General features: G+C 36.3%; 1 protein-coding gene across 4 annotated transcripts in view; it reads right to left on the bottom strand.

Annotated features, from left to right (window-relative positions):
- Positions 1–8,132: 8,132 nt before the first annotated feature.
- The window catches only part of LOC140142087 (glycine receptor subunit alpha-2-like), a 224,845-nt gene continuing 213,600 nt past the window's right edge, over positions 8,133–19,377 (bottom strand). For all 4 annotated transcript variants that reach the window (XM_072164041.1, XM_072164039.1, XM_072164042.1 and 1 more), the window contains 3 exons: positions 11,494–11,595; positions 9,535–9,576; positions 8,133–8,614 (listed from right to left, as the gene is read on the bottom strand). In XM_072164041.1, the coding sequence (XP_072020142.1) occupies positions 8,345–8,614; positions 9,535–9,576; positions 11,494–11,595 (414 nt within the window). In that variant the 3' untranslated portion in view covers positions 8,133–8,344. The remainder of the gene's footprint in view (positions 8,615–9,534; positions 9,577–11,493; positions 11,596–19,377) is intronic.

Raw genomic sequence — 19,377 nt, 5'->3', positions numbered from 1 at the left:
GTTTGCGAGTATCGTTTGCGAGTACCTGCGGCATTGAAACGGTGGTCTGCGATGGGTTACGATTTTTAAACGATGGTCAACGATTTTAAACTTTTTGTGCGATTCATGAAATAGATATATGCATTTGTAGGATTGTAGAAATTAATCAAGTCTTTTTTATGGTGATCACGGAATCACAACTACTTTTTTGTCGTCACAAAATGTTCAACATGTTGAAAATTTCCCGACGAATAATTTCGGCCGTCTGCGGTCGCTAACGGATTCTCAGCGACAACTAACGGCAACTCACGACGAGTGACTGTAAATTCTAATCAAGTCTTTTTGTGCGATGTTTGACGTTTTATTGACGTCAGTTCGATTTCAATAGACTACCCGGCACGATGCAATTTTAAAGTTCATATAAAAAGAAAATAATATCAATAATATTGATATTGATATTGATGTTAATATTTGTGATTATTATTGATACTGATATTAACATTTTTTATTATTATTGATATTGATGATAATATTTTTGATAATTATTGATATACTGATATTGATATAATAGTTTGGATTATTGTTAATATTGATTTTAATATTTTGATTCCTATTGATATTCATATTAATTTTTTTGATTATTTTTGATATGTGTAGTATTTGTTATTATTATTGATATTGATATTAATATCTTTGATTATAATAATTGATATTTATGTTAATATTTTATTATTGATATATTATTGATACAGATATTAATAGTTTGGATTATTATTGATATTAATGTTTACTATTTTTGATTATTATTGATATGTGTAATATTTTTGATTATTATTGATATTGATGTTAATAATCCTGATTATTATTGATATAGATGTTAAAAGTTTGGATTATTATTGATATCGATTTGACCATTTTTGATTATTGTTGATATTGATGTTAATATTTTTGATTATTATTGATATTGATATTTTTGAGTGGATGATCAGAACGTTGTGAAGAGTGGGAACGCCAAAGGGGACTATACGACCCGCACACACACACAGGCTTTGATGTCGGCTGCTGAGTCACGTCATCATCACCGCAATCCACCGTCAGCTGCCGTTCCTTGCCGCAAGCAAATCCGCTGCCAGCCGTCTGACCTCGTTGCTTGTTGTCGGGCTCCGTCAAGACTTCGTCACTCACCGCCCAGACAACGTCCGGTTTTGGTCGCTAGTCTCCGTTTCCTGCCGCAGCCTTTCGTCCCTTGCCGTCGTGTTGTCGCTAAAGGTCGTTCCCACTCGTCAGCGAATCTTGTTTTTCCTCTTTTTGTCGTCGCTTTGCCGTCAACATTTTGTGATTTTCACGTTCGTCACCTTTCGTTGCTTATCGTCCGTCATAGTGTGACCGGGCCTTTAGTAATTACACTGCTTCACCATGAAGCGGATTTAGCCATCAATATGCCATCAGAAAGTTTTTCCTTACTCCTTACGCATCTGTTTTACCATGTCGTTTCTTTAAAAAAAGCCCTTTATTCTTTGATCTTTTGTCCTTTGAGTCATATTGATAAAATATTAACGCGATGTTGGTCTGTATAAGCAGTGGTCTACCAATCCGGGCCCTTAGTTCGAAAGTGACCACAATTTACGATGATTGGATTTGGATACAATGCACAAGATATTTTGAAATACATCATATTTTCGTCATGAGTTTGGAAGAGTGCCGAAAAGGCTTATCGAACCGTCTCTTTGTTAAATTCATGCTACGCATGAACATGATGAATTCGATTTGTTCTATTTTGGAAAAATCGCGTTCCTAGCGACAAGTTTGCGCAAAAGTTGGCAACCAGCTTATTTTTGTTAATTTGGGTATGCTGAAAGCGATTCTGTTGTCTGCCAAGCAATATTTTGAGACCGTGACCCTCAAAAAAAAAAAGACCCACAAAAGACCCCATAGGGTTGCATGGGGGCAAAAGTATTCCAATAACAGTTTCAAACATGTCAAATTACGCGTCTGGCCCCATGGATCCCAGAAATGTAATGTTTGTGCGTGTTCGACATGTTGTTAAGAATTTATGGGGAACAAAAGGTCACAGGTCGATTTGCTTATTGTGTATGGGTCAAAAGTCAAAGTTGCTCAAATTATTCGCCTAGTTAAGAGGTTTCAGACAAAGAATAGTTTGCACTATCTGCGATTACTAGTTAGCACGTTACACAGCAAAGTGTCAAAAATATGATTCAACTGTATGTATCATCTATCTTCTAAACTTCGAGGAACAGTTTGCATCCATATTTATGAAAATCGGAGCAACTTTAATTGTTCACCCCTGCTTTGACCATGGACCTACTGAGCCTCATAACTTAGTAATTCATGTCCTACACGCACATTTGTTACATTTTTGTGATCCTTAGACCCAGAATAATAATTTGACATGTTTTTTTTAGTGAATTTGGAGTATTTTTAATTTTTGCCCCCTATATATGAACACGGGTTGGGGTCATTTTTAGGGTCACGGGGTTCCAATATAGCTTGGCAGGCAAAATATTGGAATTCTGCATACCCGAATGAACCAAAACAATTTGGTTGCCAACTTTTATGCGAACTTGCCGCTAGATACTTAAATAAGCACATATTTCCAAAATAGAACCAGTCTAAATAGACAAATAACGGATCATAAGGTGGTGCACTGCAACGTTAACTTTATGTCGCTCATTTGTCATACAGAATCACTTTTCAATAACTGATATACCGCCCTCTGGAACTCCAGCAGCATGACCAGATAGAATTCATGCTCAGCATGAATTCATCAACGAGACAAATCGCTTTAAAATCAATTTAACAACGAGACGAATCACTTTTCGGCAGTCTTAAGCTGAATTTATACACCACCACTGTGCGACTAGCGATTGGTTTCTAGCCAATGAGGTACTGCGCTTCTTGTTGCGTCAGGAAAATCGCGCTACCTCATTGTTCAAATACCAATCGCTCGTCGCTCAGCGATGGAGTATAAATTCAGCTTTATAAACTGTATATAGCATTTTTATTGACCATTCGGAAAACCTTGCAACAGGTTGTAAAATCATTATATTTATCAAACATACACTCTTGGCACGAAAAAACAAAACAAATCACCCGAACACTTTACATGTTGAAGACACAAATATTTTGCATTTATAATACTACAATACTGTTAGGAACAATGCATCAACTTATTGAGCAATGCATGGTGGTAACTACCCAGCAAACACAAAACGTTTTGGACATCATTCGCAAAAGGTTAGGACAGGTTGCCAGAAAAAGTTTAAATGTTGGGTTATATATAAGGGTATAAAATGTTTTCATAATATTCAAATACATTCGTTGATAATCTACTGCAATTATTCTAACATAATGTTCTTTAAGTGTTGCGAAAAATATTTGGCAACAAATGTTTGCACAATAATATTTTGAAAACATTTTAAAAATATTGTTGTAGTGTGGTTTTTTATACAAAACGTTTTCTTAACCTTTATATAACCTGACATTTAATGTTGTCAAAACGTTTTTATCTAAACAAAAACCCAAAATATAATTTATCCTAGATTGACTGGGCAGCTTTGGACCAGAATTACCCCTGGCCACTATCGGTCTAGCAGCTTTCGTGGGTGTTAACATGGTAGCCACCTACCCACGAGCCTAGCAAGATCGGCAGCCGCCAGTAAAAACTTATGATAAAAACAGTCCAATAAATGATTAAAAAAAACTTTCGTTAACTTCCTTCTGTCTTTCACTCAGCACTAGCGATGTCTCTCACAAACTGTTTCAATGTAACGTAATGCTAATGACGTACGGAAATCGATTTAGCAATGTCATATCGATATCCTATTGATACTACTGTTGTGTTCAATAGAATAGGGCGGTACTACTTTTGGCTTTCCACGACGACATCGTTTGATTGACATTATATGCTTATATACGTCTAGCCCTTTTCTATTCACAGATTTTCCATTGTATTCCTTTTGTTTGAGGTTCGTTGCCTCGACCATTACCTAGAGTAATGGAGGTAGCTAGCTGCCCAGAGACCGTTATCAACACAATAGCTCAAGATAACGGTCTCGGGCAGCGAGCTAAACAAAAGGAATACCATGGACATTCTAGAATTACTATGGAAAGGATCACAACATACATGTAGAATCTGAGTTGGTACTATTATTTGGAAAAAATACATTTACAGCTCGATTTAAATGCAAATGTTACATGACAAGAGAAAATTATAGAGGGCTCCTGCAGTCCGTATAACAGTAATTAAATTTTAATTAGCATAACGAAGTAAATATTCATAAATAAAAAGTAACCGTTTCGTTGAATGTAAATTCAGTACGTACATGTATATAAACTTGCCATTGGTTTTAGAAGGGAATCTGCCTTTATCCTTGCCCAACCCAAAACGCTCAACGGTCCATGCAAATTAGCTGCTAGGCAAGAACCCCCGGGATACTACCCGACCAGGGGAGCTTCGCAAACTAACCTGCGGTACTCATTACAAGTCAAGAGGCTGGGGGTGCAAAGCCTTACTGTGACCTACCCATAATGGGGAGCACCATTGGACACAACGTTACTAGGTCTTTCAAATATCTCCTTATACTTACATTTTTCTAAGATATAAATTTCATGGTGTTGAAACAGATTGTAGTCCATATAATTTGCATTATTCATTAATCATTTGAATAACAATGGTCACGGGGTGAATAAACTCCAGCGGATTAAAGCAAGTGAATAACCTACCAAACCACTTCAAATACAATTGTCAATTGAGATCAATTCTGTATTGATTTGATTAAATCACTTGCATTTGTCATTAAATAGACTCGCACGCAGGACACATGGGAATAATATTACACTATCTCGAGGTGTTTTTATTTTGGGGAAAAACCCACAACTTTTACAAAATAATACATCAGTTTTTTCCATTTTGTTTCTTGGAAAATGAATACACTTTTACAACAAATTCGTTTATTTTTTGCTCGCCGTATATGTAAGATAAACGGTTCAAAACAGACCATCACCATAGATAATCGGTGTCTTGTTGAGGTATGGTTCGCATGTTAGTCGCTCGGAAGGCTCGACCCCTTCGGCGTCTCGCCTTCCGAGCGACTAACATGCTCACCATACCTCAACAAGACACCGATTATCTATGGTAATTGTCTGTTTCTCACCCTTTATCTACTACGTATAAGTGAATGCTACACAGTTGTGTTGCAATGTTTTGGACAGCTCATATATCCTTATTCACATGTCCTTCGAAAATCACTGTTCAGCGAAGTCCACTCTGCTTTGTTTCAGGTCTGTGACTTGCCTACTGTAACCTGTTGAGAATAAATAAAAATCACAACACCACGCTACACATTTTATCCTGAGATCTTAAAGGAAATAGGACATAGGAAATGGTGAACCAAAATGGAGTTTCTCTACAGTTTGAGATTAAAATTTGTGCTATTATTGTTGAATGTAGGCTATTTAACTTTGGCAGACCATTTTGACTTCTGAATGTTATTTTAAAAACAAAAGTCAGTCCTGTTTGCGACTAAATTCAGGTATACACTTCAAATTGTAAATCCTTTGCGTATTAAATCATCACACAGACAACAATCCTCAATAATGATGCTTATTTCATCGATCACTCTCTTTCTCCAGGAAACAGGTTTTTCCTGCACTGACCCACTTTATTGACAGATGTTTAGTTTTATAAACCGGAATCCAGAAGATTATGCTCTTGCGGAGGAGGAGCACATTCGTGTTCTCAAAATCTTATTCGTTTCTGTATACATTACTAGCACAAGTCCAACTGTGTGTGTGTCCTCGGTGTGTCGGTGGGTTGTTATGTCAAGTGCTCAAGAAGTCGGCAATACCGAATAAATTCGATTCCGGTTAACACTACGAGGACATTGAGCTATAGATGGGGTAGTAGGGTATAATACCTCATTTTTCACCGTTTAACAAGGTTTGCGTAGCGATGACGCGTGTTTAGGTCCTCGGTAAAAAATGTCCTTGGTGTGTCGGTGTGTTGTTATGTCAGAGTCCTCGGAAGTATTTGTAATGCAAACACAGCCTTTTTTGAAGCACAACGACGACCAACACATAGAGACCCTACACACTCTCTGCATACAATAGGTCTAACTGCCAAGAGAAAACTTACCCTATTGCTTTCACATTTTATACTAAACTAGTAAAACGGGATATTCCCAAACTGTAATTACTTATTTCAGTCACTTCTACCTTATTACATCCACGAGACTTTCCCACATCATGCAATACAGTGTTCACATTGAGACAAGTGGTGATTTCCAATATCCAAAGGTAGATATTTGTTTTCTACCAAGACGGGTTTTCCTAAATAAGTCTTTAAGTCTATAATAAGTCTTAAACAACTATTCCATGATTATTTGAATTAGGGAATCCCATCTCTCGTAACTCTTATGAGTTAAGATAACCAATCCGATCAAAATACCCAGGGCACATCACATCATATTACCGGTATTTCACTCTTTACACTTAGATATATTTGCAAATGTCCATATAGATTACCGAACTATGAGGTCAGTATGCACAAAAAAGTTCTTACTTAATTAGAGCTGGTCTAACTATGGAAATTAGACTTAGGCAGGTATCGTTGTACTCTTTTCTTTTCCTCCTTTACTCCTAGCAAATGCCAACAATTAAACTGCAGCTCTCTAATATTAAGGTACATGTATTTCCCCTTAACAGGATCCCCGGGACAGGATCTAAAGTAATATAGAATAAGATATGTGAATACCAAAGTGTTCATTTTCCATAGAACTAATCTTCATTCTAAAGTTAGGCTTGGTCTAACTTGTTTCGTGCATACGGGCCGGAGAGTTAAAAAATGTTAAGTAAGTATTTTTCCCACACAATGTATTACACAGTTTAAATCAATCTAAACAAACCTTCCGTGAAATTATGCACTTTTTCTAAAAGAAAAAAAGGTAACTCGTAGGCAGCTGAGACAATAGAAGCAGATTAGTTCGATCTTGCGATCGACCAGCGATGGCTGGTCGATTCTTTTTAATTTTGAAATCGATTAATTTATTATGCTAATTGTGACAACATGACAAAAATCTTTGCCTGTATTAATATTGTCCAATTGATCATCATTGTAAACTGTTTTGGCTAAAATCGATATTTACTTGGTAAAATTCTTCTTACGAAGACCAATGCGTTCTCTTCCTCGGGTTAACGATACGTAGCATCAAATTGATTGGGGGTAATTGTTGGACTATCCATTCGGACACATTCTAATGTGCATTTTCTGTATGTCTACAGAATAATATAGGCCACAACTTAAAAGTTCCCCTAAATACTTTTTAATATAAATCGAAAAATATTTACCAAGATGCAAAGGTGTAAAAAGGTTTTGGGTAGCGGTATTTTACACATATGGACCAAATTATAGCGTCACACGTCATTGCGTTCAGTCACAATGGTTCATTATGTAAAAAAAATGAGATCGTCTGCATGACACGCAGTACCATTTACTAATTGTTAATTTCAAAATTTTACCCGTATTAAATCAATACAATACAATATACAGGTATATTCCTGTGTCTGTTAAAGAAAACCTGACTGCTATGGACTCAGGTGCCACTTTTAAAACGGTCTCTTTTTTACACAATTAACCATTGTGACTGAACGCAATGACGTGTGACGCTATAAATTTGTCCGCATGTGTAAAACAGATAGGGCTATACATATCTGTTTACATTTTTACATTTTGTAAAATATTTGTTGGCTTATTCTAAAAAAGTATTAGGCATGTTAGGGGGGAACTTATAAGTTGTGGACCGTATATAACGACATTGTAGTATGTTGGGCACTACAATTAATTTAACTAGCAAATTCAATGTCCTAATCAACTCAATTTTTGAAAATGAAGTTTCTTTTTCTAGATAGCTATTGAATCAAGAAAATCTTAATGCTTTTCGTGCTGGTAATATTCTTCTACATAAAACATCCAAGTTTTGAGATATTTTCTCAAAATTTCTATCTTAAGAACCACTGAACCAATACTTGGATTGTTTGTACTTATATTAATGCATTCATCATGCTAATTCCAAATATGGTCACAAAAATGTACAATTCTAAACTTTCTGAATTTTTAAAAGAAAATTCCGTATAGTGAAGGTTAATCATATTTATGTAAACTCCAGCACTATCAAATAAAGTGGCACATTTGTTTATGGATGGATAATAATCGGCATGAGACAGACAAGTCCTGAACAGTATTTTTCATCCTTGTTAGGAGTACAAAGATACATTGAGACATCAACAAGAAACACACATTTGAAAGTTTTCAACCTTATAACATACATAGTTAAAAGGACATGATTTGTCATGTGAGATACCATGACCAATAAATTGTATTGAATATAATAAACGCAATTGCAAAAATGACTCTGGCAAATCTATCCAGTTTATCAGCTGTAAGATGCGAAAGATGTCGCGCTATGAATGTTTCATGGTGACGACGGGTAGAGTTTTGATTGTAGGTTGTCGAGGGTCCTGCGTTGCGGTTACGTGATTTGATACTAGCCCGAACATTCCTTGCGTACTTTGTACTTGCTAATGAACGAAGCGTAGTACCAGGCGGAAGTATTTCAGCCTATAAAGGAGGTAAGAGAAAGAAAAGTGTTCGTTTAAAAAAGGGCCGATCTGGTCAATTGTTAGTTATCCACTTGAATGTACAGATATAAAATATAATATCGCAAACAACCCAGCAAACACAAAACATTGACATCGTTCGCTAAAGGTTAGAAATGGCCAGAAAACGTTTAAATATCGGGTTATATAAAGGGTACAAAAAATGTTTTACAATAAGATTTTGAAAACATTTTAAAATATTTTTGCAGTGTGTTTTCATACAAAACATTTTAAAAGTTTTCTTGACAATTATATAACCGATATGTTATTAAAACAATTTTACCAAAACCAAAAGTTCAAAATATAACCTGTTAAAAACGTTTTAAAAACGTTTTAAAAACGTTCCATGTTTGCTGGGAATATCCGCATGCAAAAACATTCACCCACCTATGTAATCAAAACCATTCCTGCACTCACCCCCACACACATTCCAAACCGAAATTCGTTGCTTTAGCTGGTGACTGACGAGAAAAATAAATACAGCACCTTGCATTTGTTCATATTGCTGGCAACCGGGGACGCACATAATACTCGCGTCTCAAAAAACCGGACACATACACATTTAGCCGTGTGATAGTTTTTACTATCACATGGCATGAAAAGAAACCATGTAATATCATGATATAAAACAAATAGTACATGCCAATATTCGTGTAATAGTAAAAATATATCATGTGGTCAAATTTTGACTGCTCTATTTCAATCGGCTACGCCTCGTGAAATAGAAGTCAAAATTTGACCTCATGATATATTTTGTACTATCACACTCATAGGCATGTAATATTTGTATACTATCCACACTGGCCACATTAGAGAAATTACCATCCAATACCACACGCACACCCCTACAATTGACTTTCTTGTTTATACCGGCTTACCTACCTCAGCTGGCATTGTACCACCCTGCGCTGTTAACGCCTTCACCTACAATTCAAAGTGAAAGATGTGAATTAGATCAAATTTAATAACGGTACAATTTTAAAATGCTTAAAGAAATTGAAAATCAGTAACTGGTACTCTTTCTCATGCGGACGATATCATTTTTTTTAAAATTATTTTATAGCTACTGAAAAGAAACTAAAAACTTACATATTACGTAAGTTGTATGGGTAGCAAGTAAAAAGACTAGACCATTAAACTGCATTTGTTTGTACCCTTATTTGGTGTAAAGTGACATATGACTAGCATTTGTTTGTTTGAAGTTGGTGCCTAATATGTTGTGAGGTAAAAAATTACAGGTGCCAAGGGGGCACCCCATATAGGTCAATAAGAGAAATATGAGGCGAAAGGGTAAAAAAAGGGTAAAAACTCAATATTGCTTAATATCTTCCCTTGGTCGGGGCGGACATTCTATAAATGAATTTTAGAAGAGCAGCAACGACACCGCTTGCGTTACATTCCAGATGTTAAACCTACATCATATGCAAAATTTGAAGAAAAATCAATGGGCGCTTTTATTTTAGGGTTATTTTTTTCTATAACTGGTCTTTACATATTGCCATATGGAGCGAGTGCCTGTTGAGGGCGCTATAATACCCATTTTAGTAACAAAAATGTTTAAAAAAATATGACCCTGCTAATTTTCTAAAATTTGCAGAGTATGTAATAACATGTAGTAACACGTAGTTGTCCTACCTGCTCTTCTCCGAAAAAATAAAAAGTCCTATACCTCAATAATAATGAAATCTATGTGATGTATTCCTCTTAATGTTCGCTTTTGTTTTATTTCAGTTTTCTGTCTTATTTAATCCGTTTTCTCTTGCCATTTCTCCCCGGGAACCTTTCTATGGTGATCAGAAAAGAACGTTACTAAATCGGCACTTCTCAAAGAAAGATTAATTTGAAGAAATATCAGAAAAAAATGCCCTTCATATTTTAAGAGTAATTGGTTTTAATGCCGGTGCAACTTACTTGCACCATTTACCCCGCGCCATATGTAAGATAGGCCACATTTTAACCGCTAAACCGAAACCTTTGTATTAACCCTAGAACTGCTGAGCCATATTTTGTTACACGAACTACGAAGAGGGGGTTGTTGCGACTCTTAATTTTCAATTATAAACGTTATATATTTAGTACTTCTGTTTAGCTATGGGTGTCTTCTATTCAGTGATACCAAAATAAAATTACCAAATTTTAGGAAATGACTATTTTCACTAACTAAAAAGTAAAAAGTCAGTAGCTCTTGAAATGATTTTACAAGAGCGAAATGAAAATCATTGAACCTCACCCCCCCCCCCCCCTCTATGGTCATCGGCCGGGTAAGGTGCTCGGGTGAAAATATTATCACAAAATGAGCGCAAATGATGTATCTGTGATCAGCTTAGGTCGTTTGGGCGTAAACGCATGCGGTTTTTTTTTAATGCCAGATACAATATCTTGGGGGGGTGGTACAACCCCCGTCTTCGTAGTTCTAGGGTTAAAGACACAATAAGACATTTACATGAATCTAATTTCTAATAAGTAGAGAAATTAGCTACGTGTATGGATATGGCTACAACTTGGTCAATACTGCTGTTTTCCTCTCCTTTTTTGCCCATTTGTTACTTTTTCATTCAAAAAAAAATATCCTTCACTTTTAGGCAATTTATGAACAATTCTAATTTTTTCACACTTTCGCTGGGATCACTGATTATAGGCCTTTAACTGAGCTGCGTCTTCGTAAGTGCTTGGGTCAATGTAACGTCGAATATTCACCTTCGTAATAACATTGATGGATCTCATGTGTTCTGTAATATGATACGACATGCATACTGACTGTCCATAGAGCTCCTAAATAATGGACAAGTTTACATCTCCATATGTCTGAAAGTTTCCCGATTTATTTAGCATTTTACTTACCATTTTTCTTTCTTGTAACACGATAAGATAATTGGCCAAAGCGTACTCCATTAGAGATAAAAACACAAATATAAGACACACGGCGAGCCAGACGTCCACTGCCTGTGAAAAAAACAATCGGAAATCGTTTGATCTAACGTCAATAATTGTATATTTATACGAAATGAAAATATATGTTTTCAGCGACCGATCAATGTTTACTTTTGCTGCCGGGAATTCAGCTTTTTGGGTTCAAACAATTTGCTTTAAACAATTCCTTCCGCAAATCGTGTTCCTCTTTTTTCCTAAAAAGAAATTATTATAGAGGATATTATTCCTGGCACGTAAATATTGATATCGGTCATTTGAAGCAGCAGAAAGAGCATGATATGGATCATGAATATTTCAAAAAAAGCGCGTTAGGAAATAAAATACGATGCAATGGTTAATTAAAGTTTCAAAAGTGCACTACCGAGAGTAGTAATTCTATTTCTTTTGGCATAAATAATAAATCAAAGGAACAGGTAGCTATTCCGGTTTTAAACAGTTCAGGTCAAATTACAGATGACACGGTGATTTAATATTATAAAAAAACCGTTTCAGCCACTTCCGTTTGGCCATAGATATCGGTGACATTTTATTTAAGTGAGATTATTTTCGGATTGGACAGTCATGGAAAATAATGAAACAAATGGGGTTCTCCGAGCATGTGACCGATCTGATTTGCTTATTATATCACAACCAAGAAGCCACTGTTAGAACAGAAAGTGGAGACAGTGAGTGGTTCACTATTGGCCAAGGCGTTCGTCAAGGATGCATTCTGTCACCGTACCTTTTCAACATATATGCAGAGTACATCATGGGGAGAGCATTTGTTGGTGTTACAGGTCAGGTGTCAGTCGGAGGACGAAAGATAAACAACCTCAGATACGCTGACGACGCCACCCTTATTGTAAAGTCATCAGATGAGCTTCAGGACCTCATATACAGAGTAAAAAGCAAGCAGTGAGGAATCTGGGCTGCATCTCATGTCAAGAAAACAAAGATAATGATCTGTGGAGGAGATACAAATCAGCAAGTGAAGGTGAATGGAGAAGATGTGGAACAAGTTGACACTTTCAACTTTCTGGGATCACTTATAGACAATGCAGGGGGCAGTTCACAGGAAATCAGAAGTCCTCTAGCCATGGCAAGATCATCGGCAATTGCGTTGACAGATATATGGAAAGACAGAGGCATTTTTAAAGCTACCAAGATTCATATTATGGATGCTCTGGTTTTCCCGATGGCGTATGTTGGCCACATTTCTAGAAGAGATGGTGACAGCATTGGGAAATAATTATGCAAGGCAGTCGTAGAAGAGGTAGACAGAAGCTTAGATGTACTGATAGAATTAAACAATTAACAGGCCTATCTCTCGTCGCAGCCGCCGTCTGGCTCAAGACAGAAGCTGCTGGAATACCATCATCAACAGTTATGACCCATAGAAAAAAGCTTTCGACTTCATCAACAGGTCCGTCATGTTTTTAGTGTTGCGGCATTATGGAATACCAAAGGTTGTGGTCAATGCCACCCAGGTGCTCTACAAAGACTCCAATAGTGCCGTTATGGTAGATGGAAGTATCTCAGAGCCTTTCCAAGTAACAGCTGGAGTGCTTCAGGGTGATGTGTTGGCACCATTCCTGTTCATTATCCTGGTAGACTACCTTCTGATGAAATCAACTTCTGGAATTGACGCTGGAATTGTTACCTACCCACGTCGGTCAAGCAGGTATCCTGTCAAGATGCTGAATGGCCTGGACTTTGCTGATGATATTGCCCTGCTGGAATCTTCCATAGCCCGGGCCCAGTCACAGCTTACTAGGACTGCAACTGCAGCAGCAGATCTAGGCCTTGTCATCAGCGCACCTAAGACAGAATATATGACTGCACACTGTAACGCCCAACCAGCACTCGTAGTCTATGGTAGTACCATCAACCATGTCACAGACTTCAAGTATTTGGGTTCCAAGATGGGCTCTAGTGTTGGAGACCTAAAAAGAAGAAAAGCGCTAGCCTGGGCAGCTTTCTGGAAACTGGAACGCCTTTGGAGAAGCCCGTCCCTGCCAATCGAAACAAAAATCAAGCTGTTTCAGACAACGTGTGTTACTGTCTTTCTGTACGGGTGCGAGTCATGGGTAATTACCAAGGACATGGAAAACAAGATCAATGCATTTGCAACATCTTGTTACAGAGTCATGTTAAACATCATGCGTGTGGATCGGATTCCAAATGAAACCATCTACAACCTGACCAATACCACTCCACTGGTTGCCAGAGTCAAGATTCATCAACTCAAATTTCTCGGCCATATACTGCGTCTTGAAGATGGCGAGCCTGTGAAAGAATATGCGCTTTATATTCCACCACATGGGAAGAGGAAACCGGGACGGCCGCGCACACTGTACTTACAGTATGTCCAGCACCTCCTGGGAGATACTGAAGGGATGCTGCAGCCAAACAAAATTGTTTCGCTTGCCCAAGATCGCATTAGTTGGAGAAAGCTTGTAGTCGCCTGCTCCGCAGCCGACTGATGATAATGATGATCCTTCACATTTCTGTCTCTGATGCCCTAGTCACCTTTGCAACCATCATGTAGTGCAAAATAATGATTCGTTGAAGCTAATTTTGCAGGGTGTATAAATGTATAACCATTAAACTCAAAATTGGTGTTTTCAGCTATCCAAAAATACGTCACGAAAGAGGGTCCCAACTTGTGACACACGGCCATAAATTAGCACTTGCTATTTTGGAAGTACCTGTATAGGCAATCGAAATTAGTTAATTAGTTATAATAATATTGAACCCTAAATTAGTGTATCCCTTTAGATAATTTGTGGATATATCCTTAAATGGCCCAAGGCTATAATTACCACACTGTTGCATAACGCAGAATTGGTTAAACAATAAGTTGACACTCTATGTTTTGAAAACACCTGATCATCCTCGTCTAATCGTTTAAAAAATGTATTTCAGTTTAATAATTTTATAATGTGCCAATTGGAATATGATTTCATGCTTAAATTTGCCACCTAGGCACGATTAGGTTGTTTAACGTGATACTTGACAAAGATACGGTCTAGTTACTGTTATAGTTGTTTGTGTCATAACACAAAAGTGTTTAATCGTTTAAAAAATGTATTTCAGTTTAATAATTTTATAATGTGCCAATTGGAATATGATTTCATGCTTAAATTTGCCACCTAGGCACGATTAGGTTGATTAACGTGATACTTGACAAAGATACGGTCTAGTTGTTGTTATAGTTGTTTGTGTCATAACACAAAAGTGTGTCACTGAGCAGAGCTACTCACCCCTGTAGTGAATAAGCCACAGTGGAATCCTGGAAACTACGTATTTTTGAAATATTGGATTTCAAAACTTACTAATGATATCCCAATAAAAACTTGAGGGTAGGTATTGCTGGTCGAAGCAAGCAACAACAAAAATCGATTTTCATTACCTAAATCAATATTATTGAAAAATAACACTTTGATGTTTTGCAAAAGTTCATTCTACAAATCATATACTTTAAAAACTTGCTTAGTTTATTGTTTAAATGACGTGTTTGGAGCTCGAGCAAACTGACATATGAAAATGTTAAGAGAGAACAGGACTCAGCGGACAGTCTCAACAAGTGCAATATTTTCTAAGCACCATGTGGCCTGTACACAAAGCTGAAAGATGAAGGTCAGCCAAATCCAATGGTATTTGGTACTTAGTCTAGGTAGGTCAGATGGTTCACAACTATGATAGTAAAAAAATCAGGTGACCCCCCTGGGGAAATTCCATGACCCCCCTAAAATTGGCCCTCTTTTGGCCTGCCTCAGAATTGATATAGCTTAAAAATGAACAACATTTGACATCATGAAAATGTACTTTGAAATAACCTGGGTCTGCCAGAATGTTGCACATATTAAAATTGAACTATGCTTTATAAGATGACTTATTCAGAAAAAAATAATTCTTTTGATATAATTACGTAAAATCATCGTGGAATTTGGGCAAAAACAGGATTTTTCATAATTTTAAAAGTAGCGAAAAAAGAACATTTTCAAATCACATTTTCTGCTATATTCAGGCTAACATTGGATCAAACCTTTTGGATAATATAACCAAGATGTTTTACTTCTGAAATATGTTTAAATTAGCGTGGTACTTTTTTCCTATACTGCAGGGGAGCTTGTTGATTTTGGCGGATTTTCCGATTTTGCTTGTTTTTTTGTAGACTCAATTTACGTTTTCCAATGTATAAACATACTAATTACTTTACATTCACAATACGGCTCCAGTTCTCAACCAAGGTTATTATTGATTTGAGTTTGATAACTATTTTCATGTGGATTTTGCTCTTTTATTATAGTGGAATTTGTTACTTTTCATGGAATTTGCAAATGAATCTCCTTGCAAACTAATGATATGAAACTTGAGTTTCCTAGATTGATATGCTAATTATTTTGATTGCTGATTTTAGAAATATGTTTCCAATAACAGAATGTGTTTTTTTTTAATGGAATTCTTTTTGCAAGGAATTTGTGTCTTAAAAACATATTTTCAAAAGTGGAATTTGCAACCAACATTACACGGTTTAGGTAATAAATCATATTTTAAATAAAATTGACTAATCTTTAGTTAACTGTTGTATCAGGCAAAAAAAAAACATTTATAACAAACAGAACAAACACCACGCCATACTTCATATTATATCTACTACCAATGCAATGGAATTTTCATTTATCAAAGGCGAATTTATCAAATAACATGTATAAGTACTTCAAGCATTGTTTAAAATTGAATGTGAATATGTACATGTAATGATGTAGGCCTACGTTTACAATATCTCAATATCTCATTGAGCGTCAGACTCACGCATTCAGGGACTTTATCAGGTGTCAGGTCTATTACCATTTGGTCTAATACCCATTTTATCTACAGACTTGACATTTAGTATGGAATATTTTCTTGCAAAATTCGAGGACTGGGCTGGAATTTCAGAATTTATGCAAAATTGTTCTGTTATTATCAAATGTATATGGGTTTGAGGTGATATTTCCTAAACTTCGTCAGCAATTGGCATTTATCACATTTTGAAATACACTTGCAATTTGAACATGGGAGGAGCTTAAAAGATGGCTCTTAAAAGTGGTACGTACTCAAAAAGTTTAAATGACCCCCTGGGGTCAAATGTTGTAAACTTACGGTTCAAAAACAACTGCGCGGATTTCTGGTTGTCCAATGAACTCACGCTGCTCATTTGTGTACAGTAAGATTGTAACATTCAAACTTTCTTAGTGCGTACCACTTTTAAAGCTCCTCCCACTTTCAAAACTGGTAAATTACAAGTACATTTCAGTTCTGATGAACACTTATTGGTATTAAGGTTCAGTAAACATCACCTTAAACCTCAATAAATTTGATAATAACAGAATGATGTTGCTCAAATTCAGAAATTTTACCCCTCACCGCCATTTTAGGATAATTCACTACATTATGAGCGCCATAATGTAAACTAATGGAATTTGGAAAGCACATTTTTCTGTCAAAATATTATGTTACACCATCTCCCGACAATATTTAGTCCGTGCGGTTTGTGCAGACCCCTTCCAGACCAGTCTTGGAATTTTGCACAAAAAAAAATTCTATACTAAATATCAAGTCTGTATATACAAAAGGTCTATAGTACCAGGAAGGCTAATTACCACGTCTAATAATCATATAGTCTAATGTCCATTTAGTATAATATTGTTTGGTCCATTAACCAGTATGTCTACTGACCATAATTATAGACTAATAACCATTTGGTCTAATATTTTTGGCCCCCACATATATGTGGGGCTTAAGTTATCATCCAAATGGTTGCCTGCTTGTTTGTTTCTTTGTTTGGCTGTCCGGGCGGAAGCAAATTCATTAATCCACTGTGCAGCCCGAACGCAATAACCGATCAACTTTAAACTTTACGGTGATAGGATATGGTAGCCTGATGTGCTGTATAGTTTTGTGTCATGTTATTTGCATATTTATTAATATTAATGAGCTTATTAACATATTGCATATTGTTTGTTGTTTACACACCTTCGGGAGGGACCACCTTAATTACGAACCGCGTAATTCTAGTATTATTAACAATTTGGCCTAATTACCTTTGATCTAATAACCGTTTGGTCTATTAACCGTATGGTCTAATAACCAGTTATAGTCTAATACTATGTCGTGTATTTGCCAATTCATCAAAAAATGTCGTCTACAACTGGTTACGGGCTGTAAATATATGTAAATGAGACGAGCACGTGTATAAACATATTACATTCATCAAATAGAATGTACCCAAAAAATTAAGAAGAAGACATGCGGCCTGCATGTATTGAAAGTGACATTTTGCCATGCTATTTGTTCTTCTTTTCCGGTCTTTACAATGTATATATAAATAATATAACCGACACTAGGTTCATCATGCATCATCGGGGGTGCCATGGGCATGGGACATGGGCCAGTACGAGTTATCTGCCACTCCAAACTTTAAAACGAAATAGGTTTCTATGGGGTTGACCCATAATTTTCATGTCAAAAAAAGGGGGGGGGGGCTGATTTTTGAGGTCTGTAAAGGGGGCCCGAAAATTTTTCTTGATTTGCATCAGCCCCCCCCCTCCCCCTACAAGTATTTGTGAACGGTCCTTAGACTATTGGGTTTTGGTCGAAATGGTAAATAGGACCAAATGGTTATTGTACCAAATGGTAATGGGACCAAGTGGATGTAGTAAAATCTAACAAATTCTCACGCATCATCAAATTTAATTTAGGGATTCATTCATGAAAACCACGCTTATATCAGAAAATTTTGTGATACTAGGGCCTATACTTTTTCTTCATCATATGCCATTATTTCTCCAACTGAAATCCCTACGCAGATCACTCGGTCCTAAACGATGGGTCATATCGCCGTTGTTTCATGAGTCTCAAACAATGAAGCGCGCCGTTAGGTAGCGCCATGTATGTAGGCATATATGAATGTAAATTATTGACCAAATACAGCCAAAAATGGGATATTTGGACATTAAAAAACCACTTCTAGGTAAAAACTTGCACTCAGTTGTTATTAATAATCTACATACTGATGTTATATAATATTTTCTTTCTGAATAATACAGATTGTACATAGTATTAGACAATATTAATATGCTCATTTTGATTTTGTTGATTTACGAACTAATGCAAAATGCAATATTTTAAAGACCCCTTATAATAAATTGGAAAAAGATACCACAATAGAGAAAGCATTTTTCTATAGGAAAAGGATGGGAAATGTTTACCTAAAAAGGTCATATCAAAGTCAGCCTGAATAAAGGCAATAATTAAGTTAGAAATTAGGTAAAATTTACATTTTTTCTCATTTTCGAAATTTTGAAAATATGGCTATATTGAGTTTACGAAAAATCCACCTTAATGAAATTGCTGGCTTCTGCAAATTTGTGAGGAGATTCACCAATATATGTATTTTTAATACCAATTTGTTTGGGGCCTGTTGAATTATGGAGTTTCCTGCAATATTTCCTGGAAATGTGATGAAAAACTGCTTTTTAAAACATATTTTAGGTGATTTTGGAGCGATTTTTAGGGGTGGTCATATTTTTTAACGGGGGCTCAGAGAATTTTTTAGTGTCGTGATTGAAAAGTGTTATCAAAACCTATCAATGTCCCAAAATATTATTGATGGCGGCCGACCTTCATCTTTCACGTCTGCAGGAAATTAGAAAATATGCCACTTAAGCTGTAGAGTGGATTGATGAAAATGTAAGCAAAATATGCAAATTAGCTCATCAATATTCATAAATATCACAAAACTATACAGCTTATCAGGCCACCATATCC

The sequence above is a fragment of the Amphiura filiformis genome, chromosome 20 (genome assembly GCF_039555335.1).
Source record: "Amphiura filiformis chromosome 20, Afil_fr2py, whole genome shotgun sequence".
NCBI lineage: Eukaryota > Metazoa > Echinodermata > Ophiuroidea > Amphilepidida > Amphiuridae > Amphiura > Amphiura filiformis.
Note: the sequence above shows the minus strand (reverse complement) of the source record. Positions and strands in the feature narration are given on the sequence as shown.